The 25,450-nt window shown below is 35.3% G+C and overlaps 1 protein-coding gene across 2 annotated transcripts; it reads left to right on the top strand.

Moving 5' to 3' along the window:
- The first annotated feature begins 2,534 nt into the window (after positions 1–2,534).
- Positions 2,535–24,508, top strand: LOC125041761 (polycomb protein Asx-like). 2 transcript variants are annotated; one of them, XM_047637020.1, is made up of 10 exons: positions 2,535–2,905; positions 9,749–9,846; positions 10,203–10,414; positions 11,327–11,843; positions 16,328–16,451; positions 16,861–17,073; positions 17,174–17,324; positions 17,490–18,734; positions 19,620–20,141; positions 22,366–24,508. In XM_047637020.1, the coding sequence occupies exons 2-10, from the start codon at positions 9,804–9,806 to the stop codon at positions 23,377–23,379; spliced, it is 4,041 nt and encodes a 1,346-aa protein (XP_047492976.1). In that variant the 5' UTR covers positions 2,535–2,905; positions 9,749–9,803; the 3' UTR covers positions 23,380–24,508. The 2 variants fall into 2 exon arrangements, with proteins under 2 accessions (XP_047492976.1, XP_047492975.1); XM_047637019.1 differs by having other exon boundaries at positions 9,749–9,861.
- The last annotated feature ends 942 nt before the right edge of the window (positions 24,509–25,450 follow it).

Here is a 25,450-nt window from a genome sequence, read left to right as displayed (position 1 = left end):
TGTCTCTATGTACTTTCGGAATTCCCGTCTGTTGATCTCGGAAGCTACTCGTTGACAAGCTGATTTGTATTCTGGTATGCTGTTCCTACGGATGGATTTACACGCTAAAATTATTTCACGTGCATTCTCTCTCTCTCTGTCCCTCTACTCACGTTACAAAGAGCCCATCATTTTTGTTGACGATTAATTGGGAGTCGTTGGTCCATTGTATTGTGTAACATAAATTATTAAGAAGTTAACACCATAGCCCATACATGAAAAAGTAAAATGTAGCACGGAAACAACACCTGCAAAAAAAATAAGAGGGAAATCATTTTTGGCGGGAATATTCGTTGCTGTCGATGCTGAAATGTGTGCGCGTGCGCGCATGTATTTGCGTATTTGCTTTATATGTATTTGTATGGCTGTGTGCAAGGTCCACATACTTATATAGACCTTGGTTGTGTGAATGTATCAATTATACCAGTGAGTGTGGATGTATAATGTATTCCAGCGTCGGTTTATGTGTATATGTGGCTCTGTTACTGTTTATATGTAAGTATTTGTATATTTGAGAATACACGTGTGGTTATAAACCCATCAGTATTGTGCAAGTATGTATGTGTTTAGCAATATGTGCCCGCGTGTGACTATGCATCCTCCGATAAAATATGTGTGATGATGCGTGTCTCACCCACTATATAACCTAGGGCATACCCCAAAAATAAGAAAAACATACCTGTGATTTATATTTTAAAAATATGAGCCGCGGAAAAAAGTATTGATATTCCCCATAGTACTTTTACCCGTTTACAAGGGTTAAAATATTCCCTACATTCATTGTTTTCCCAAGTGCTAGAGGATTAACAGCTCAACTCAGGTAGAAGCGATATATGCAGAAAGACGTAGATCAATATATGTATAGTATGTATATTTAGACAGACAGACACATAAGTAGATGGACAGATCATGAGAGAGACACACACAACCATGTCTATATGTTATAAATTATGTATGTGTGTATGTGTGTGTTTTAGATGTATATATATGTATATGTATATATATATATATATATATATATTTGTGTGTATGTGTATATGTTTGCGTATATGGATATATATATATATATATGCATATATATACATATATATGTCTGTATGTATATGTATATATGTATATACATATATATAACTGTATATATACATTCATATATACACACACACACACAAATACGTATATACATCAGCAACATATATATACACATATATACACATATATGCACACACATACGTATATACATACAGCCACATATATAAATATATATACATATATATGTATGTATATATACATATAGAAATACATACACACACATTTACATATATATGTACATATATATACACATTTATATATATGTATATATATATGTGTGTGTGTGTGTGTGTGTGTGTGTGTGTGTGTGTGTATGTGTGTGTGTATGTGTGTGCGTGCGTGTGCGCGCGCGCGTGTGTGTTTGTGTTTATGTATATGTGTGTGTGTATGTGTGTATGTATGTGTGTGTGTATGTGTGTGTGTGTGTGTGTGTGTGTGTGTGTGTGTGTGTGTGTGTGTGAGTGAGTGAGTGAGTGAGTGAGTGAGTGAGTGTGTGTGTGTTTGTGTTTATATATATATATGTGTGTGTGTGTATGTGTGTGTGTGTGTGTGTGTGTGTGTGTGTGTGTGTGTGTGTGTGTGTGTGTGTGTGAGTGAGTGAGTGAGTGAGTGAGTGAGTGAGTGAGTGAGTAAGTGAGTGAGTGAGTGTGTGTATGTGTGTGTGTGTGTGTGCGTGCGTGTGTGTGTGTGTGTGTGTGTGTGTGTGTGTGTGTGTGTGTGTGTGTGTGTGTGTGTGTGTGTGTGTGTGTGTGTGTGTGTTTGTTTGTCTGTATGCCGCAGTCCTCTTGTAACTGTCATGAACGATGTTTTGTAAAGTAGATTTAAAGTTTGTTCGATGTACTTATTAATTACAGATTCAACAGATCTGGACTGTGAATCAGATATTTGTACCCTTTATATAAAAACTTTGGCATGACAACTCTTTGGTGAGAAAAGGATTTTGAAAAATAATTTAAAAAATTTCCTGCATTCAGTTGTCTAATGTAAATATCCACCACCGTGGTGCCCTTGACAGTCAAAAACTTTCCTTATCTTTTGAATAATTAGACAGTTATAGCTTGCATATACGTAGATATAGGAGATAAGGGTTTAATTTATTGATCGTGTCTTTTAAACATGAAAGACGTGCGATGAAATTTGTTTGGTGTTGATTCTCGAACGTTGTGAATGTTATCGTACATCAGTCAAACACCGCATAGTAAACAAACTTTGTCTGGACTTCCTGAGCGTCATTACCCAATAATCCGTTTGCTCAGCCATTGGAGTTGATAAGAAATGGTATCATTGTGCAAATAACATAAAATATCAATTGATGGTGGAGTGAAATGACTTTAAAAGAGAGGAACGAAGGCGAGCGGGACACGCACGGCGGCGCTCTCTTGTTTCCTTTGTTGTCCCCCTGGCGGCCGAAGTCAGAACTAGTGGAAACGCATCAACAATGGCTGACAAGAGGCAGTTTTCCTGACTCGAAAGCTCTCACCACGACGAGAGAATCACCCAACCGCGCGATCGTTGCACGTTATGCCAGCTGGAGTTAAGGTCAAGACAGAGACAAGATAGAAAGCGGGAGATGGGATGAGCTCAGTGCCGCGCGAGGTGAAGAGAATTAAAGTAGAGGATCCAACGTCCAGCAGACTCTCCTCCCCAGCAGTGGGAGGGGAACCTGGAAAGTGTGATTTCTGGAACTCTCCTTCATTAACAGTCCTCGAAGGATTCCCCGACGTGTCCTGGAGAGAAGGGAAGAGGACTATGAGGAAGCAGTTTGGTGCTGGAGGAGGTAAGGAGAGCATCGGAGACAGAAAGTAAAGGCGAAGGGGAGAGGGAGGTCGATGCAGGTACAGACAGACTCACGGATCTGTTGATCGCTGCAGCTTGTGTGTCCTGTGTTGTTTGCTCTCCAGTTTGCTCGCTGCTTGGCACGAGGACATTTCAGAAACTGTCAGGTTTCAAACTGATGCAAACTAACTAGCTGTTCCTGTTGTAAATCATAATCATGGATTTTGTCACTCAGAACATACTCTGTTCTGTTGATGTCTTCAGTGTGCAATTCGGTTGTTTTTCCTATCCATTCACTTAATGGTGGTCACTAAAAGAGCACTAGTCATTGTGTCAAATGCATTAATGGTCAAACTGTCAAGGGCCTAGTCAGCTTGTCAGGTTGTTAGAAAATCAGTTATGTCCCTAATGATTTATGAATCACTAACAGTTTATATGTGGGTTATTATTTTGTTTAGATCAGATCAGTTTTCATTCATGTCCAAACTCTTTTCATTGTGGCTGTGTTTAACTGATGCCACATCATAGAACAATTTGTGATCAGCAGCAAAGTAATCCATTTCAAAATCCAATTGGTAATCCATACAGTCCAATGAAGATTTGAGTAATTGATATACTAGTATGTTATGTAGAATTGTATTCCCATTTGTAGTGTACTGTATGTGTGAATATGTCTTGTTTTTATTTATTTGCATGTTAAAAGGTCATTGTTATAGTTGGGAAGTATTACTGGTGTTATAGGTGCAAATTTATAGACCGAATAGTGCAGATTATTACAACTGTTGGGAATATAGCTGGAAAGTACCTTTGGTTTATTAGTGCAGAATTTATCAAGAAATGAGAGGTTAGAAAGTATGCTGTATTTATTGTTTTTTTCCCACTTCTTTTGGAAAGGGGTGGGGTCAATCTGCAGGAAGGTTGTGGAGCCTGTTCTGTGTGATTGTTTTATTTGGTACTTTTCATCCTATTTGGTAATTCTGTAAATGTAGGATAATTTTAAAGTCTAGAAGTAATGGCAGTACATACCAGAATGGGACTTTTTTATATATATTATGGAAGTAAGGCATGCTTCGATGATATTTATTGAGGAAAATGATAATTTTACTTATACAGTATTATTATTTTGATAATCAGCATTGATACAGTAGTAATATTTTGATTATCATTATTCTTGTTGATATTATGGATCAATATTAATTATGATGATTATAACTATAGGAATAATAGTAATGAAAATGTTAATGGGAAGGTGCTCAAAATAATAACAGTAATGGAAATGATGAAATATACTTAACCCATTGGCTCTGGTTGCCTCACAGCAGTTGGTAGACTCAAAATACAGACATTAGGCTTACATAAGCAGCCACTCTGATGGGTGTGCGTTTTGTAGGCTGGGCGCATGCGAACACTCTTAGGCTGGTCACAAGACTCTGTGCCTCCTCTTTTTATGCACAAACATTTTCAGCTTTTTTATCATATGATTTGCTTTATCCTGAAGGTAATAGACTGTTTTCCTTGCATAGATTCCATATAATCTCACTAGGTAGACCATAACACTGTAAGAATAACAGCATTAAGTAACATTTTTAATTTCCTTCTTCTTTTTTTTTTCTTTCGTTTATCTTTTCTCCCCCCCCCCCCTCTTTTCTGTAATACAACCTGTGCCACTGGTCATAACAGCCAGGAATAGGATGCTGTGCATAGAAATGGCATCCTCCCTGGATCCAACACTCTTCCAGTCATAGCTCACGGACACTACAGTCCACACTCGTTTATCAATGGAAATAATGCAAAAGCCCCTTTCTAAATGAATAAGTCTAATCATATACCTTAAGCTTTGTGTACTCGAGGCAATTCTTTCCCATCACCTTCAGCCAAAATACTCAAGATGGCAAGATCACACCACCCAGTTCTCGAGCCAAATTTTTTCATGACGTGATGATTACGCCATCCAGATCGTAGGGGTTCAGATAATGATGATAGCAGTAATGGTACAGGTATTATGATGATAATTTCAGTTTTGCTGATTTTAATGATAATGGAGTACCAGTGTAAAAATATGATATATAATAGGTATGATTATGATTATAGTAATAACAGTAATGCTTTATTGTTGAATTGGAAATTTCAGTTTGGCTAGTATAGGTAAAGTTAATTAAGAGTTTATTGGACAATTACAATAAATTATATTTGGTCACTTGCTTAGATAGGGACATGGTAAGGCAGGATCTTAGGGTAGAATGAGTTGCATAAAGTTTTGATGTGGTAATTGTTATTCATTTTCTAATATGCATGCACATTATTTCTTTACATGTTATATATATATATATACACATCATCATCATCATCATCATCATCATCAATCATCATCAATTATCATCACCATCACTTGTCAACATCATTATTATTATTATCATTATTATTATTAGTGTTATTGTTGTTATTGTTATTATAACAATATTATTAATCTTATTTCTAATCTTATTTTTAATGTTATTGTTATTATTATTATTGTCATTGTTGCTATAATAATCTTTATGATTAGTGTTATGGTTATTATTAATGGTATTTTTGCTATTTTTATTACTATTATTATTGGTATTACTGTTATTGATATTATCATTATATTTATTGTTGTTATCTTTATTACTGTAGATGCATTCACTTTCATTATTAATAATAATATTGTATTTTTATTGTTATTAACATCGTTTTAGTATTATCACTATTATTATCGTTATTATCATCATTATTAGTATTATTGTAATTATTGGTGTTATTGTATGGTTAATATTATCACTATAGTTATAATTATTCTCAATATTTTTTTATTGTTAATGTTGCTGCTATGGTTATTATGTATATCATTATACTATTATTATCATCATCATCATCATCATCATCATCATCATCATCATCATCATCATCATCATTATAATGATGATAATACTAAAAACAATTTTTGATAATGCTAATTTTGATGATAATTTTAGTTTAGTAATAAAGACAATCATAATTATATGATCGTTATAAATTTATGATTAATATCTTAATTATTGAGAATGAAAATAATAATGATATTGATGATTATAAGGAGGATTTGATGATAATGATATGAATAATTTTAATGATAATAATGATAACAATTATGATAATAAAAATATAATAACAACAATAATGATAATGATAATCTTCATTATTGCCACCACTATTGTCATCGTTATTGTCATCATCATCATCATCATCATCATCATCATCATCATCATCATCATCATCATCATCATCATCATCACCATCACCATCACCATCTTCTTCACCACCACTGTCATCATCATAATTTTTCCAATATTGTTTTTAATATTGTTATTATCATCATTACTGTCATTGTTATTATGATTATTATTGAAATTGTTACTATTATTATTGTTATTGCAATTTTTATTACTATTACTATTAACACTATAGTAATAATAGTAATATTAAGAATGATGGTGATAATAATGATAATAATAATGATAATGATAATGATAATGAAAATCACCATCATTGTTATTATGATAATAATATTTTTTTTATTTTTAATGATAATTATATAATTATTATTATTGTTGTTTTTCTTCTTCTTGTTATTATTATTATTATTATTATATATTATATTATTATGTTATTAATATTATATATTATATTATATTATATTATTATGTTATTAATATTATATTATAATATTATTATTATTATCATTAATATTATTATTGTTTTGTTGTTGTTGTTGTTATAATAATAATAATTATTATTATTATTATTGTTATTATTATTATTATTATTATTATTATTATTATTATTATTATTTCCATTATTATTTTTATTATTGTTTTTTTTTCTTCTTATTCTTATTATTATTATTATTATTATTATTATTTTTTTTTTTTTTTATTATTATTACTTTTATTATTATTATTATTATTATTATTATTATTATTATTATTATTATTATTATTATTATAAGTAGTAGTAGTAGTTATTATTGTTATCATTATTGTTGTTGTTATTGTTATCATTATTATTGTTATTCTTATTATTGTTATTACAATTTTTTTGTTGCTGTTATTTTTTTATTGGTGTTTTTTATATTATTATTACAATTATCATTAATACTAATATTAGTATTAGTATTAGTACTACTAGTAGAAACTATAATGATGATGGTAATAATGCTCTTGTTAATGATATCATTATCGTCGTCATCATCATCAATATTATTATTGTTATAATTATTATTTATTATAGTTTTTTTCATTGTCTTTATTATTGTAATTTTGTTATTATTAATGTCGTTGTTATTATTTTTATTATTATTATTGTTATTATTATTATTATTATTATTATTATTATTATTATTATTATTGTTATTGTTATTGTTATTATTATTAATATACTTATTATTATTATTATTATTATTATTATTATTATTATTAATATTATTATTATTATTATTATTATTATTATTATTATTATTATTATTATTATTAATATTAATATTAATATTAATATTATTATTATTATTATTATTATTATTATTATTATTATTATTATTATTATTATTATTATTATTATTATTATTATTATTCTTGCTGTTATCATTTTCAAATATCTTTTTTATTTTTGTTATCATTTTATTCATTATTATTATTATTATTATTATTTGCATTATTATCATTATTTTTATTATTATGATGATCACGGTCATGGCCACGATCACCATTATCGTTATTGTTATTTTTTTTCTTTTTTTTTCTTTTTTTTCTTATGGTTATTAATTTTGTTAATAAAAGTATTCTTTATATTATATATGTCATTATATATTCTGATTGTTGTTGTTATTATTATTATTATTATGATTATCATTATCATTATCATTAGCAATAGTAATATTTTTTATTAGTTTTTATAATAACTATTGTTATAGGTGAATTTTTATATTAATATTGTTGTTAGTGGTGGTATTGTCATTATTACTTTTGTTGTAACTATAATTATTGTAATGATTATTATTCATTATTGTCATGATAATTATTCATTATTGTCATGATTATTGTCATTGTTATGACTATTGTTTTTATTATCAATATGGAAGCATCATTATGATGATGATAATGATAATTAATCTCATATACTGTTATCATTATTACTACTACGGTTTTATTTATTTGTCTATGTTATGCTAATTATTTCAAAGGCAGTTATTTTTATTGTTCCTAGTGTAGACTAATTGTTATTATTATTAATAATATTGATATTTCCCTTCCAAAAATTATCATTATTATCATGGTTATTTTTGTTATTGTTATATTATTATTATTGTTGCTAAGTTGTTTTATTGTTATTATTGTTTTGGTTATTGATATTGTTATTGTTATTGCCATTACCTATCCTCCCTACATAGACATCCCAACCTTATCAGACATCCTTACAGAATCTCACACTTTCTGCTTTGACAACCTGTTTTCCTTCCTCAAACGCATATATATCCTTCACTTGATCTAACCCCCTTTACATTACCTCACCCGACCCTAACCCATTCACTCACCAATTCCTTAACCCAGCTTTAATAACTAATCACTAACCCAACCACCCTTCACTAACATTAACTATAGTGCTACATGACCTTAGATGTCTAGCACATTTATTTTGCTTTTAACCATTAACCATTAACCATTGTTTGTATTTTTTTTTATCTAAGTATTTTGTATTATTACTGATATTATTGTCATTCTTTATTTTTAATTTTAATTGTTGTTCATTTATTTATTTATTTATTATTTCGTTTGTTTATTTTTTTACTGCTTTTTTGTTTTAATCGTTCAGTGTTTACACCTACTTGTTGCTTTATTTTTATTGTGTTATTGATATTGTTATTATTGTTGTTAGTATTATTTGAATACTATCAATTATTATTATGTGATTGTTACCACTATCATTGCTATTATTATTATCATCATTAACTTCAGCATTATTATTGTTGTTTCATGTTGTTGTTTGATTGTCATAATCATTATTGTAATGATTATTTTTGTTATAATTATTATTGTTATTGATATTGTTATTGCCTTTTTATTGTTATTATTATTGTAATTATTATTGTTGTTGTTAATATTCTGATTCTTATTCTTATTCTTATTATTATCATTATTCTTATATTTATTATTATTTTTTATTGTTACTGTCATTGTCATTGTCTTTCTTGTCATTCTTGTTGTTTGTTATAATATAGTAATAATTATATTATCATCCTCCTCATCATCATAATTATTATCATGATCATTATTAATGTCATTATTATTACTATATTTTATTACTATATTTTAGTATTTATTTTGTTATATAATCTGTAGATCTCATATATAAATCTCATGATGTTACAAAAGATAAAGGTAGAATTACATACCTCAAAAGAAAGTAGACTTAGGGCCTCTTCAGTAATGCCAACCCAAATGTTAACGTTAACAAAGAGGCTTAAGATTTGGTGAGCTGTTAACCCAATGCCAATGGGTATACATGCCATGCCCACTGTGAGTTTACTTTTATTAATTGTTTTTACACAATTCAAGTCACCAATGTGCCAACTACAAGTACTGCCTGTCTCGCCTGTTCCATAATACTTCTTGTGACTGGCAGTGGTACCATTATCCAGTCAGCATCTAGGACGAGCAGTGAGTCACCTCCCCACCCTGCCTCCGAGCTCTGTTATTTAACTTTAAAGAGTTGGATTGGTGTTGCTGAAGAGGCCCTTAATATCTGTGTCTTAGTGTATTGATGGTATTGATGTTTTACCTAAAATTTGCAGATGAGCCAGCCAAAGACTACTAGGTGACTGCCGAGAGGTTAGTGGGTGTTGCCTGATGGAAACCTTAGCAGCCTCTTCTTTAGACCAAACCCACCAGGGTAAGAGACAGTGTGGTAAGCATGCACTATTATTATTATTTTTTTTTTTATTACTATTATTATTGTTATTATTATTATTTATTTATTTATTTATTTTTTATTATTATTATTATTTTTTTTTCTTAGGTTTATGCTTGCACATTTATTTATTTATTTATTTATTTTTTTTCGTTGAGGTTTCAAGATACACTCGCACTAGTTTCATGTTGACAAAATTGACACTACTATCATCATTACCTGCTTATTATGCACAGCATCCTTACCAGTGAGATAAGCTGTAGGAAACAGATTGTTTACAAAAGTCTACCCAAAGATTATAAAATGACTTCAGTTCACTGTAGTTGTACTGTGTGCAGGTGATGATTTGGAGGTGGAGCCAATGGGAGAGGACCCAGTAGTGGACACAGTGAATGAGAATGCTGTCGAAGATCATTGCCAACCAACCAGGAGCCTTGGCCATCCGGTGGTCAACCTTACCCAGATTATGGATGTGCAGCCAAGCATAGACGATGGGGTCACTGTTGTACCCCCTGAACCACCAGACTTGTCACCAGGTCCAGCACATAAGGTCAGCATTTTCATGGCATTGTTCACAGTTTCCTCTGAGCCAAGCAAAACCATGAAGATATTCAGTTGTTATATCCTTCTTCTATTTTGGCTTTCTGCTTTTTGTTTTTCTTTTCTTCGTATTAAGTGGGCCTTAAACTTTCATGATGGTTATATATTAGTTAATTCTTTGTAAATGTTGAAAATGTATAAATGCTGTATATATCAGTAGTTACTCGTTGGTGCTGCTTACATGCACTGTCCACTGTAGCATTGTTTCTCAGTTTTGTTAACCCATAGATAGCTTCACAAGCACTTAGATCACCAATGGACACTTTATTTGGTATACCAGACCTCATTTATTTACCCTAATTCCTTTAATTTTCAATAAGAGTTTTATTTCTAATACTATTATTGTTATTATGAACAGTATTATTTTTATTGGAATTAATATTATAATATGGTTAACCCCTTCATGACGGGTCACGTCTATAGACGTCAAAACAAACCGCTTGAAATGTGGCGTGCGGCTGTACACCACGGCAGCGCGCCAAAGCTCTACGAGCCGGTGATTTGGCTTGATGTACCGAACACACGCGCTCAAAGTCGGCACGTTGCCATTTATCCCCCCCCTCCGTTTTCTTTACCCGTCATCAAGGGGTTAACAGTACTAAATAGTGATCAAAATAACTTTTCTCTCCCAAAGTTCAAGTAATAGGATGAATAAATAAGATCCAGTATGCTTAGTAATTAATTCCTTCATGACTAAGCAGTTGTGAAGCTTTCTATAACTATGTAAGCCATGTTAAAATGATATTACTCCAAAATAAATTTAATAGATATATTCATATTAAAAGAATCATATTTCATTTTACTTTATATTTATATGTAATTCTAGCATGCTTGTTGATACTTGGTACATTATTTTTCACAGGTCAATGGTGCAGTCATCAGACGTTTGTCTTACCCAGTTTCAACAGGCAAACATGCACTGCGGCAGCAGGCTCGGCGTCGAAGACGAAATACCTCAATTGCTGCTGGCAATTCCCCCCCAATTACTCGTGTTACTATGAAGAGTGTAGCTGCAACCTCACCCAATCCAGCATCACAGTCTCTTCATCCAGCAGTTAGCCCTCCTGCCTCATTGTCTCCCACACTGTCTAAACCACTGGAAAAAACGAATGTGTTCACTGCAGTCACCACCCCTTCCCCTCCCACGTCAAGATCTGGGAGTAAAGCCACCCACTCGCCCAGCCAGGGGACAGCTGGGTCCAGATCTGCAGCCAAAGGGAGCGCAACGAGCAGTCATCCTGTGGCTGGGACGAGGGTCAGCTCCCGGATAGCCAACAATGCAGCAGCAAACAGTGGCCTCCACAGTGCCAGCTCCTCTATGCAACCAAGCATGCCTCAAACTGGTGCTAATGCTAATGCTTTATCCTCAGGCACACAGGGTGAGTGGGTTATGTTATTTTTTAGGGTTCAGTAAAGCATCAAAAATTGTGAATGTATGGTGAAGTATCAGCATACTTTATGACTTGTGGTTACGGTATGAATGACCTGATGCTGCAGTGGGAGAATAGAGAAAATTGAGAAAACAGTGAATGATGCAGAAGTGTGCCAGGAACACTGTGATGAAGTTTGATGTAAAATTTAGGAGACATTGGAGAATATGTGGGAAGTAACAGATTGACGTGTGAATGAAGAAAGTAGTATAAGGGGTGGACAAGTGTTGCCTGGTGTTAAGGGGACTTTTATGCTTGGGGTGAAAGGGAGCAAATGGGTGGTCACACTATTCTTGTCTGTCCAGGAATCCCTAGATAACCACACTGTCTGTCAGCTACAGATTGGTCACACTATGCACAGCATCCCTCCGTCAAAAGGAATTGTCCCAGAAAAGACCAAACAGTCTACAGTAACTTTGTGGATGAACTTTGCATCAAAGATAGCCATGGATTCTATTAATATCATTGCATTTACTGTAGACTGAAAAAAATCAAGAAAGAGGACGCTAAACTTAGAAAAGCCAATCCATTAATTTTATTAATTATCCTATATCATTCAACCAGGCCAGTTACTCTTGATACCCCATATTTCAACAGATAGATAATACAACAATAGTCTTTCCAATAACACATACCGCTATTAGTGTAATCAGTAATGTACAAGAAACCTAATTATGGACTAATAAAAACTAACTTTGAGAGGAAGCAAATACTGTAACTCAAATTGTATAAGATATTAGTAATTGATGATCATGGCACAGCCTTGCCAGCTGTATGATTATACCCCATGGAAAGCTAAGTTTCTTGTTGATTTCATACATTTTTAACTTACTGTTATCTTGATATTTATGAATGGTATTCCATAATTGTTCTGTGGTTCTCACTTTTTCCATCAGTTTGTAAATAATGTGTGAAGTGAACTCTGTGTCTCTGTAGCTGTGAGAGTGGATTTGTGTTTGAATACCTTGATCAAATGAATTTGTCTGAATAATCTTTAAAATTTTAGTGAGGCATCATTGTTAGTTGTATTATATATTACTTATTTCTACAGTACAATTGTACCAAACATGGTATAGTAATCACTGTGTCAATAGTATCACTGTTTAGACAATCAAGTAATAAGCTTCCTAGTAATTATAGTACAGTAATTGTTTTGGCATCGTCTTTCCTTTCTAGCTGGGGCGAAAGACCAAGACAGCAGTGCCACTCCAGGCAGGATTTTCATCTTGGTTCTCTTCACAGTTGGGGAAGAATCCTACTCTATAAAATTGATTACTTGAATGTCTAAACACCGATTATCATATTATTTTAGGTATAACTGTACTCTAGAAACAAGTAAGATATATTAACTCTTATCCAATGGATGACGTGGGGTTCAGGTAGTGGCTATCTTGGTCCTGGCTCTGGGTGATGTGTCTTTCATGTTATGGCTGACATAATGTCGATATATGCTGTTCTTTATAAGGAACTCTCATACGCACATGCCCTGGGGCATTGCCTGAGGGAGAATGAAATGTGTAATGCTATGTCTGGAAGATGTCGCACACCAAAACATGGCATTCTCTTGCTGTTGATGTGAACCTGTCAGGTAACCTTCACTTTTGTTTATGAGATCTGTCTCCTCGTGTCAACTACTCATATTATCTTTTGGCACTCTGCTAAAATGACTGTCATGAAGTATGACACAGATTAGGGAAGTACTGAAACCATGGTGGCAGCAACCACTGCATATATCACTGCATGAAATATCTTATTTCGTATAAATATTTGAGAAAATCAGTGATTTTTAAAATATTGTTTATCCTTCAATAAAACCACATTCAAGCTTGTACATAGAGTGTAACATACCTTATTTACTGAATTTGACTCTAATGTACATAATCAGACTACTACAGGTTCAATCTATCAACTAAAATGCATATGCTTCTCTGATTATGCAATAACATTAAAATTATGTTTTGCATACAAATGATATAAGAAAAAAATCACATTACTTTGTTGGTGTGGTGTGGCATGTGCAACATCCCATAAAGGCCCAGGAGGCAAGCCTGCACATACTATCCGGAGTGGAGGCTAAGTGAGCCCCATATTATCCTGTAATTAATGGGTTGAACAACTAACAATGGTCCTTCATTTAAATTTTAAAGATTATACAGATAAACATTAATTTCATCAACAATACAAATACACACCCACTCCATCATACTGAAGACATAGAGCTGGTGGACAAAGTAATAGCCAGAGAACTAAGATGAAATAATAGCCACAAATAATAATTGCATGGCTGGCAAAGCAGTGTCAGGATTGATAGTTAATGATGTTTTACTAAATTTCAGTGATAGTATTTGCTTCCACCCAACTTTAGTTTGTATTAGTCCACAAGTACATCTTGTTCATCACTGATTACACTAAAAATGGTACATGTTATTAGAATGTTACTGGTGAGTTTTCTATTTCTGTTAACCCTACAATGACAGTACCAGAAATCTCTGGGTGTCACTCTTTCTGGTTACTTCTGGCAACCGTCTAGCCTTTTGGCCAGGGAGTCTGCTACTTATAGTGAAACTTCCTGCGGAACTTTAGCCGTACCTGCCATGATGAATTGTTTTTTCATGATGGCTATAGGCATGCCCAGCTATCTTCGATGTGTATTTCATCCAAGAGATTATTGTAGACACTATGGGGGACACTGTACAGTGGGACCAATCCCCCTGGCTTATACCTGACAGACACTCAGTGTGCCTGTCAGGGGATCCCTGGTGATGTGGAACAAATGTGATCACTGTTCAAGGCTAGATTTGTATTTCGACCTGAAAAATAACATTGTCTTGAGACTTTGTATGTTTTCCTTGTAAATTTCAAGAGACCAGGTTTTGTGGATTATCCCTGGGTGATGCTTCCCCCCTCTCGGCAATTGCTCTCATTGTGCTCCACCTCGATACCATATTTGATGAACTGTTAAAAAAAAATGTGTATAAACTTGAATAGCTTGAGTAGGGATTATCAGAAGAAATTTTAAGATTTGTGATATGGGATTATCATGAGAGAATTTCTTTATTTGCTTCTGTTTGGATAGAATTAAATGAAAAAAAAAAAAGGAAAATAAGAAGTTGCATCTAGATATTCACATAGAAAAATGAGGACCAATATGAAAAGTCACTGAACATTTAAATTATCATACCATAGTTATAGATAGTTTTGGAAGGAAAATGGAATAGAAAGTTATATATTTCATTCTTTATTTTATATAAGCTTTTAATAGATGTGACATAAGTTTGCATAAGGAATTTTGTGTTTTTAACAGTATACTTTGCATGTAGTAAAGAAAAAAATTAAGGATATATGCACCAACTGAAAAAAGTCACATAAAAACTAAAGCACCATGTTTACCTTACAATGACAGTACCAGAAATCTCTGGGCGTTACTCTTTCTGGTGACTTGGCTTGGCTATTAAAAGAAAAATGAGTATTGTTTACAGTCATTTATAGTAATTCTATGTTTCCAAACAACAGTAACAATTGTTTGATTGAAGTGGCTTGAACTCATGGTTTCTGTTTGTAAATAGTAACATGCATGTTTGTTAACCCAATGCCGACGGGCATGGCATGTATGTGCATGACATGCCCACTGTGAGTTTACTTTATTAATTGTTTTTACACATAGATGGCTACACTTGTACCAAGTCACCAATGTGCCAATTATGAGTACTACCTGTCCCACCTGTTTCCCCTTTTCCTTGATATACATAAACTGTCTTATTTTGCTGTTACTAATGTTTATAACATTATAGTAATTATTATGTCTATAATAAAAATAATACCATCAATTTTTGTAGCATAAGTAGAAAGAAATGTTATTCCTGCCAGTTCAAGGAAAGGTCACAAAGTCTACTAATTGACTCCTTTGTGGCTAAGCACTAGCAGAGCCATCTATATGCAGAGACATAGAGAAAAAAAAAAAAGAAAAGAGTACGGCATTTTCCCTGGTGGCATTTGGTTAATCTTCTTATAAACATGAATTTAAATACTGCTTAACCCAATGGCGTCGGGTCACGCCTATAGGCGTCATAACAATACGCTCGAAATGTGGCGTGCGGCTGTCCACTGCGGCAGTGCGCCAAAGCGCCCCGAGGCAATGATTCGGCTTTATGTACTGAATTCATGAGCTCAAAGTCGGCGCGTTGCCGCGGTTCGCCAGAGCGTAGAGTATTTTTTAGTTTTCTATACCCGTTGCCAATGGGTTAACCAATTCCTTTTATTGTAACATAGATCTCTGTTCCCCTTGTATAGGAAGGTCCCCTAAATTGATATAAAAATATATTTTTTAATTATTCACTGTTATGTCAGTTGTTGCTTTCATTTATTGACAAAATGTTTGCCTGAATTTATACTACATAACAAAATTTGATATAATGTTTCACACTAACTTGCAGCTTCCAGAGTGGTACGTGTCCCAGCCTCGCAGTCGTCACCGTCAGCGCGAGATGCATCCTCTCCCTCCATGACTACTATGCAGACATACCTGGCAGCCATCCCAGGTTTCAAACCCAGGAAAAGGTAAATACTCATTCTCAGATACATTTTGGTTGCTGTACAGTTTTGCCATGGAGAGAGTGGAATGTAGTTGGGGCTTTGAAAACCTTAGATTTGAGGGCATTAGTTAAAGTTGCCATAGGGTACCAAGATAGTTTTACATTTTTTCTTAATACATACTTTTTATAGGAAGAGCAAATATCAGCCTTAATTTGAAATGAGTGGTGTTAATATGGCTCTATCATGTTCAGAAAAAGTGCCACTTGTTGAATTTGTTTCATACTATAACTGGGTTATAAATTAACTTCTATATATAACATCTTTAACCTGATCCAGATAGGTCACGTGAACCAGGATTTCTGTTGCCTGGTGGTTATGGGTTAAGGCTTTAGTGACACTCATCACACACATGCCACTCCTCTTTTTGTTTCAGGTCTCAACGTAAATTATCTGCAGCAGCACAGTTGGCACAGACAAAGGAAGGAAATGTGGACTTGGAAACACCAGATTCCATCCTTACAAGTGTCAACCTTAGAGCCCTCCTCAATAAACACACCTTCGGTAGCCTTCCTCCAGCTTACCAGCACAGACTGATCAAGCTTTTGCCAATGGTTGATCAGTCAGTTGGGGCTGATGACACACTCAAGTGAGTGGTTTATATGTGTAATATTACTTCAGATTTTTAGAGTAACTTGTTTTTTTAGGTTTTTGGTTCCCTTTTGTTATATCTCTTTCTCTCCCTGCAGAGTTATTCCAACGGGCCTCAATAACGAATTCTTTGGCCGTGCTTGTGAGTCATGGAGATGTCGTCTGGGTGAAGGAGAGTTCACACATGACAACCAGGTCAAGTTAAAAGTGGAAGCAGAGAGAGAACGTACAAAGTTAGACCCATGGAAGGTATGCTGATATTTAACAGTGTTGAGAAAAATGGATATATTATTGTTGGTGACATTTGAATACATGATTTTCTGTAGATGGAAATTATAGGATTTAATATTCTTCTAAATTATTGAAGTATTGAAAGTTAAAATATGTGATGCACTGAGATTTCTCTTTTTCCAGGTTGCCCACTTTGAACCACTTTGGGGAGTGAAGCAGGGTTGGTGTAGCACTGAGGGGGAAACCAGCTCTAGCAACCCTCCCTCCCCCCTTGGTGGGAGTGTGTCTATGTCACCCCCACAAGAGTCACACACAACACCAGCTTTTACTTCAAGCTTTTCCGATGTACACATCAGCCAGCTAACTAAGGTGCTTGAGCACATAGCAACCCGTAATGAGAGAAGAACTCAAAGGAGAGCTCAGAGAAGAGCGGAGAGGAGAAAGCAAAGAGAGAGGGAGTTGGCTGAGGAACTCTCCAGATGTTCTGCAAGCCAGTCTAGCTCCATTAACCCATCTGCCAATTCTTTATTGGGGCTCCCCAGCGCTTCGCCTGCAACCCAGACACCAAGCTTGGCAGCTGTGACTCCAGTGACCTTGCCCCATGTCCCAAGTTCTTCACCCCTTCCCCCAAACTCATTATCTTTGTTCACTAGTTCTTCATTACCATTGCATGCCAGTAAGAACAATCTTACTGAAGTGACTAGCGGTGCAGTGTTCTCAGCAGAGGAAAAGTTGCCTCTGCAATCTCATGTGGTGAATGTAGAATCAGGTGTCTTGTCAAAGGATATCTTAAAAAGGAAAGATGGACTAGCACTCACCACAACCACGCCCTCAAAGAAAATCCGTGTGTCGAATGCGGATGTGACAAACAGTTTTGTTGCGAAACCAGGACCAACTAGTGCACCTGCCCAGATACTAACCACACCTGTCAGTTGCCAGAATGAAGCACCCAGAACAACTCGGGTTCCAACAACATCAGTGACTGTAACTCCTAAGATTGTCTCTAGTAGTGTCAGCATAAACAATCTTCCTCCTGTTGCAACAGGAGCTCCTGGGGTTCCCATAAAGCCAACAGCAGTGATGGTTGTAAGTGCTCCCTCATCAGTAGGGAGTACAGTGGTGGTCACAAATCCAAGGATGTCTCCTGCACCAAGAATATCCCCAGTAACAAGAGTCTCACCTGGGCCATCACCTTCGCCTTCAAGACTTTCCCCAGTTGTACAAGTTGTCTCGCCCTCTCTTTCTTTGGCCCCGTCACAGAGTCCACCAGCAAGCAGAACAGTTGTGGTAGCTGGTCAGGCTCGGCCAGTGGAGGTTTCATCCAGCGCCACACCAGTCTCCCATATGGCAAATACTGTAGTTCAGGCTCTGCCAACATCATCAGTAGCCAGTCTTACTTCTAGAGTGAAACCTGTCAGAACACCTCAGGTAGGCCAAAAGTCTTACAGAAAGGTTTGCTTGTAACATTTTCAGGATCTGAGCCTAAGGCCACATCCCCACTGGCAGGGAGCAGGTCTAGCTAGGCCCAGGCAGATAAGGTTAGGAGCATGCATTTTACATGGCCTTACTGAATTGTGATTTATGGACATTATCATAGAATGCATTTCTGCCTGGGGATATTGTTACATAAACTGTTCTTGCCATCCAATTCCAGTATGGTAAGTTGCAAGTGTCAACACTCCCAATCTTGGCCTGTACTCACTGTTAGTGTCCAGTTTTTTATGTATAGTGTTACAAAACATCTCAGTTCAGCATTTTATGCCAAGTTGTCCTTACTGATGTAGATGTGGCTTGAGAAGGAAAATGTTTGTAGGTTGATTATTATTTCCTTTTGTTTCAGATAAATTTGTTGTTTGTATTGTGTGAATTTGATAGACTTAAGTTGTACATATATAAATGCCCCTTTTACAGTAATGTATCAAAATGATGCAAGATTTAAAAGGTTTCAGGAAATAGTTTCTAAAATACATAATTAAAGGAGAGATGCTGTAATGTTGGTGGGGCTTTAATATTTTTATATGCTAACATGTCTTTACTATGTCAAGCACTTCAAATATACCCTTTATCTTGAGAGTGAATATACATTGATAAGTAGTACTGGTAAAAATCACCAGAATTAAAATGTTAACCTTATAACTTTTAGGAATTAGTTATAAATGAAAGTAAAGGAGCCAGCTTTTGTACCAAAGATAGTTTTATCCATAAGTAAAGATACTGGAACATGAGAAAATTATGATATTATGACGTTGGTGGCTAGGTATAGTTCATAGTTGTCAGTCCTTTATTACACCTAGCTTTTATGCTCTCTTTCAGGGTTTGTCAGGTGCAGGAACCATAGCCTTGAAGGTAACCAGAAGCAGGCCTCCAGGAGGGGTTAACATCCAGAGATCATATGAAATCGTCCAGGCTGTTATTGCCAACAGCCCTAACAGGGACCAGTTACAAGCTCAGCTCAAAACTCCAGCAGCATTACTTGCAGATGTCAAACCTAGCACCAGTGGGCAGACAGTGGTTTCTCCTGCAGTCAGCAGTGGCAATACTGTTGTGACCAATCCTGTGAACAGTCAGGTGGTGGTGCAATCTTCCCCACAGAACCAAGTGCAGACTATTACTGTGGTCAAGGCTGTTGCCACTACCAGCAGTAACAGCACCAGTAGCACATCACCTGTACAAGGGGCCCAACTCATTACCAGTGGCCCACGAATGGTCCGTCAGGTGGCTCTAAGTGTCAGTGGTGCAGCTGGGACCACTGTGATGCCACCCATAGCTGGCACACCAGGGACCATGGTGCTACGACAAATGGTCACACCCCAGTCTCTCTCAACCCCATCCCAGGTACCTTTGGCTTCTTCAAGTAGGGCCTCCTCTCTTTTGCTTGATGGTAAACTAAGGATTACATGTGGTGGTGGTGTTGGTGGTGTTGGTGGTGGTGGTGGTGGTGGTGGTAGCAGTAGTGGTAGTGGTGGAAGTGGTGTTGGAGGCAGCTGTATGAGAGACTCAAGTGCAGTTACAAATATCCCAGAAAGTAATGTCATTGTTTCAGGACAGAATAGTACTGATGTAGGTAGCTGCAGTATTGGTTGTGATGGGGAAGGAAATGGTGGGAGTGTTTCTGGCATTGCAAGCATTAGTAATGTGAGTGAGAGCCTCTGCAGTTTCAAGTTTGGGGAGCCTGTAACAACCATGGTAGTGATGTCTCAACCAAGTGGTGTAACACCAGTTAGCAGTAGGGTGCTGGTCCTTCACCCAAGTAATAACAGTAGTGAAGGCATTAGTGACAGTAGTAGTGGTGGGTGTAGTGGCAGCATTGGTACAAGCAGTGGACCACTGCTTGTGTCATTTTCAACAGAGTCTCAGCATCACCTCAATCCTCAATCTGATTCCTCTGACATATCCCCCATATCCCTGAACCCCCCTAACTCCCCAAGTCCCCTCACAGTTTCTGCAGTACCTGTGATAGGTGGGGGAATCACCCATAATACTCAGCCGACACCTCGGCTTTCGGCTGCCCCATCTTCAGCTGTGTGCTTACCTAATTCCCACTCTATCATTTTGCAGGTGAGACTGTACTTGAGATTTGTGATGATCCTGTAGTATAAGTAGACTTTGTTTATTTTCTTTGATGGGCTGTGATATTATGTTGTGGTCCTTTTTCATGTCTACTTTCAGTCGTCCATTCCTTGATACAGATTATGATGCCAGGAGTAGTTGTTTGTATGGCTATACAAAGGTCATTTTATGCATGCATTTATTTGGTGTCAGAAACTTATGAAGGGCTTTAGTTAAAGCCAATACCCAATATCCCCTTGGTGACGGGTGAAGCAAACTAAAAAAAAAACTACGCTCTGGCGATTAATGGCAACGCGCTGACTTTGAGCGCGGGAGTTTGGTACATCAAGCCGGATCATCGCCTCGTAGCACTTTGGCGCGCCGCCGCGACGTACAGCCGCACGCCACATTTCGAGCAGTTTGTTATGACGTCTAGAGACGTGACCCGTCGTGAAGGGGATATGGATAAAAGGATACTGAATACAAATCCCTTCTCTGCCCATTTAAAATGCCTGTTTGACCATTTGTACACAGTAGTACACAAAAGAGCTCTGTTATACAGACTTTTGCCATGGATTATTTGATTGCTTTTTTTGTTGATTACATGAGAGGATGAAAGAGAAATATATGCTTCTAATTTAGCATAGAGCTAAGCTGTTGTAGGAAATCATTTAGTTTATATAATTTATTTAGAAAAATTGGTATTAAACGTACATTACATGCATGTAAGTGTTTGAAGACTAGAAATAAATGTTTTTCTGTGTGCATGTGTGTGTGTTTGTATGTGTGTGAGTGTGCCCCTGCAGCACCTGTGTGCATGTTTGTCTGGATATTGAAAATTAATCTTTTCACAGGTATTATATATTGTCCGTTGTGTAGGCAAGGAATGACCAGATTAATTGATATTCAAAGGGGTACAGTTATGGAGCATGATTTATATATTCCTGTATCTATTTTCTTGTATATCTTTGCTATTTATGGTTACTTTTTATCAGATAAATGAACTATTTATATATATATATATATATATATATATATATATATATGTATATATATATATATATATATATATATATATATATATATATATATATATATGTATATATATATACATATATATATATATGTATATATATATATATATATATATATATATATATATATATATATATATATATATATATATATATAGCAATCCTTGTTTTACTCTTCCCTTTTAGAATGAATAGTTTTGAGTGTATTAGGAGCTTTCTTTTCCCCTAATGTAGTTCAATAATGTGTTGTTCAACTTGTTGAGATAACCAGAAAATATAGGTTATTTATATAAGTAACTACTATTTTTGCTTGCTTAGATATGTCCAAATTAGACTGATATACTGATCTCTTGATTTTGATTTTGATTATTTGTTTTTTCTTAAATTGGGTGCAAACAGTTACTCATCACAATTTTTTCTTCTATTGTTACTAAATTATCAAGCTCTGTGTGTCTAATTAAGTCTACATTTTTCAGCATGAGGTTTGTGAGGGCAGCATGGCCCCTCCAACAGCCACCTCCAGGCCAATCACCATCCTGCGACCCACAACAGGAGGAAAGCAGATAGTCGTACAGACTGTACCTGTCTCCAGTTTGCAAGTTTTAAGACTAAAGAACATATCCAATGTGAATGGAGAAGGCATAACTAGCAGTGATTCACAGCAACCTCCACGAGCAGCCAGCGCCCCACCCAATAAGAGTGGTGTCATGGTAGCTCTGGCCCCAAGACCTTCCAGTGTGGGCCCACGCATTGTTGTGCAAACAAGCAGTGCCCAGGGCTCCCCAGCCACTATACTTACTTCAGCTGGACAGCATTTTTTATCCGAAGGTGACCCCAGTCCAGGTGTAAGTAGCTGTGACAGTGACCAGCTTGTCACAACACGGGCTGGGGCCTCTCAGTCCTCTGACACATCATCAGAGAGCATCCAGGAGAACCAAGTGGAAAGCCTAGCACCTGCAACTAGTGCGGCTCCAATGCAGTTGAATGCAAACTGCACTGGCCCTGGTACGGGTCCAGTCCCTGGCTCAGGAAACGTACCAGCTGTCACAACAGTCTCCAGTGTTGTCAATTCATTTCAGAATCTCAATAACAACCCCAGTATGCCCCCACAATCAGTGCAACACCAGCATCCACAACATCCAATTGTGTCACAGCATCCAAGCATGCCTGTGAGACCAAATATGCGTATGATGATGAACAACATACCACACATGAATAACATGCAGACCCTGAACAATATGCAGCCAATGAATAATGTTGCCCAGATGAATGCAATGCCTGGCATGAATGGCATGGCCTCCATGAACATGCAGGGCAACCCAACAAATCAAGGTATGCATGCAATGCCACCACAGATTAAAGGGGACAACAATGAGGATGGTTGTCCATGCAACATGAAAGCCATGATTATGTGCATGAAGTGTGGTGCTTTCTGTCACCATGATTGCATTGGCCCTGCTAGATTGTGTGTAGCCTGCCTTATTCGTTAGAAAAACAGTGTAATATTTACACTTCATTTTCAGATTGGTCAACACAGTTACACCTCATTTCGTAAATGAAGGGAATTTTTTTTCCTCATTTGTTTTCAGGGATGATTCCATGATGAAAGGGATGCATATTAGACATTGAACTAATTTAGTGCCTAGGATTACAATTTGGCATGTAATAAGACTTGCTATGCAGGCATATGTAAGACAAACAGTATATTAGAGGAAAAAAATGAACACATAATTTGACCTAGAAATCTCTGCCAAAAGGTGGAAAAGAACTAGTGACTTTGGTGGCAGTGATGAAACCTCAAAGATAATTGTGAAATGGATATCTCAGGAACTGATGAGCCGGTCACTCATGCCTTTGTTTGTCGTTTTTGGGGAGAATACAACTGAAGGAAGAAAAGTAAATGCATCGTAACTACTCTGATAACTGTTTTCCAAGACTCTGATTGAATAGGGGCTGTGGGTCCTCTGTGAGAACTCACCACCTCTAAGGAAAAGGAAAAATGGTCCTCTTGGATTAGCATTTAAACACACAAGACAACAGACTGTTGATGCATTTGGAAAAGTATGTATTGTGATAACAGTACAATGGTGATGGTGCACCTTTTAAAAGGATTCTTAACAGATGTACCAATGTGTTTAGAATTGCCCATCATTTTTTAGTACTCGGTTTATTGTAAAGGTTTACCAACACTGAAAACACAAAGTATGTTAATGCTGCTCCCTTTTAGTGAGATGATTTCTTTTATTGTTACATAACATAGCAAGAGGATAAAAGTACAGTTGGTATCCTCTGAACTCTTGATAGACACATCTGTTAAGCACAGTCTTTATGCTTAATGAATATTTGTTCAGTTAAAAAAAGAATAAAAAAAGTGATTCTCAGTGCGGGTTGGCCAGGCATTGTATAACACAGGTAATGAAGACATCATTAAACACACAACCTACCAACCCAGTCTGGTCTTGTGGACTAGATAATTCTTTCTAAGCTGATTGCCAATGTGAGTTTTTTTTTTTAAGTTTTTTTTTATTAGTTTTTTTTAACATGGTCATGACTGTGAAATAATTTTCTTATTTTAATGCACAAAATATTTTTTATCTGTTGGATTTATTTATCTTTATTTACAGAATATTACCACAGATTATCAGTATCATTGCCATCATTATCATTAGCAGAGTTGGCTTTATCTTTATCATCATCATCATCATCATCATCATCATCATCATCATCATCATCATCATATCATCATCATCAATCGTCAATCATCAACCATCAACCATCAACCATCAACCATCAACCATCATTATCAGTTATCATTAGTCATCCTCCATCATCATCATCATCATCATCATCATCATCATCATCATCATCTAACAGCAGCTGCAAAAATCATGGCCTTCTTCAGCATACTTTCTTCACCAGTTCTTCATTGTGCAGGATGTTATGTTTTTATTCAAGTATGAGTATAACAATCTAAAGTTCTAGCATAGGTCTTTTTAAAGTGCTATAGGAAATTGATATTTTCCTGTAGTCAGTGACATTATTATTATTATTATTATTATTATTATTATTATTATTATTATTATTATTATTTTATTGCTATCATCATCATCATCATCAATATCATTATCATAGTCATTATACTATCATCATCATAATTTTCATTTTCTTTCCATTCTTGAAGTAAAATTTGGACGTGCATCAATATTGGTCTTATAATCTATGGTAAGATCATGTATGTTGGACATATGATTCCAGTTTTTGTCAAGTGTATTAACAAAGTTTGTGATATTGGAAAGATTGTTGTTGTTACTGTTGCATTTGATTTGTATTTTTTTACTCTTATATCATCAATATCTTTTGTCCTGCACTAAAACATGATATATACATATTTTTTACTTTAAACTGTTAACATTGTTAGTACTAATAGTATTTTATTTATTTGACAACTGCTGTTACTACAACCAGTCATCATCATCATCATCATCATCATCATTATCATCATCATCATCATCATTATCATCATTATCATCATTATCATCATTATCAACATCATCAGTAGTA

This window comes from Penaeus chinensis, chromosome 31 (assembly GCF_019202785.1).
Source record: "Penaeus chinensis breed Huanghai No. 1 chromosome 31, ASM1920278v2, whole genome shotgun sequence".
In the NCBI taxonomy this organism is placed as follows: Eukaryota; Metazoa; Arthropoda; class Malacostraca; order Decapoda; family Penaeidae; genus Penaeus; species Penaeus chinensis.
Note: the sequence above shows the minus strand (reverse complement) of the source record. Positions and strands in the feature narration are given on the sequence as shown.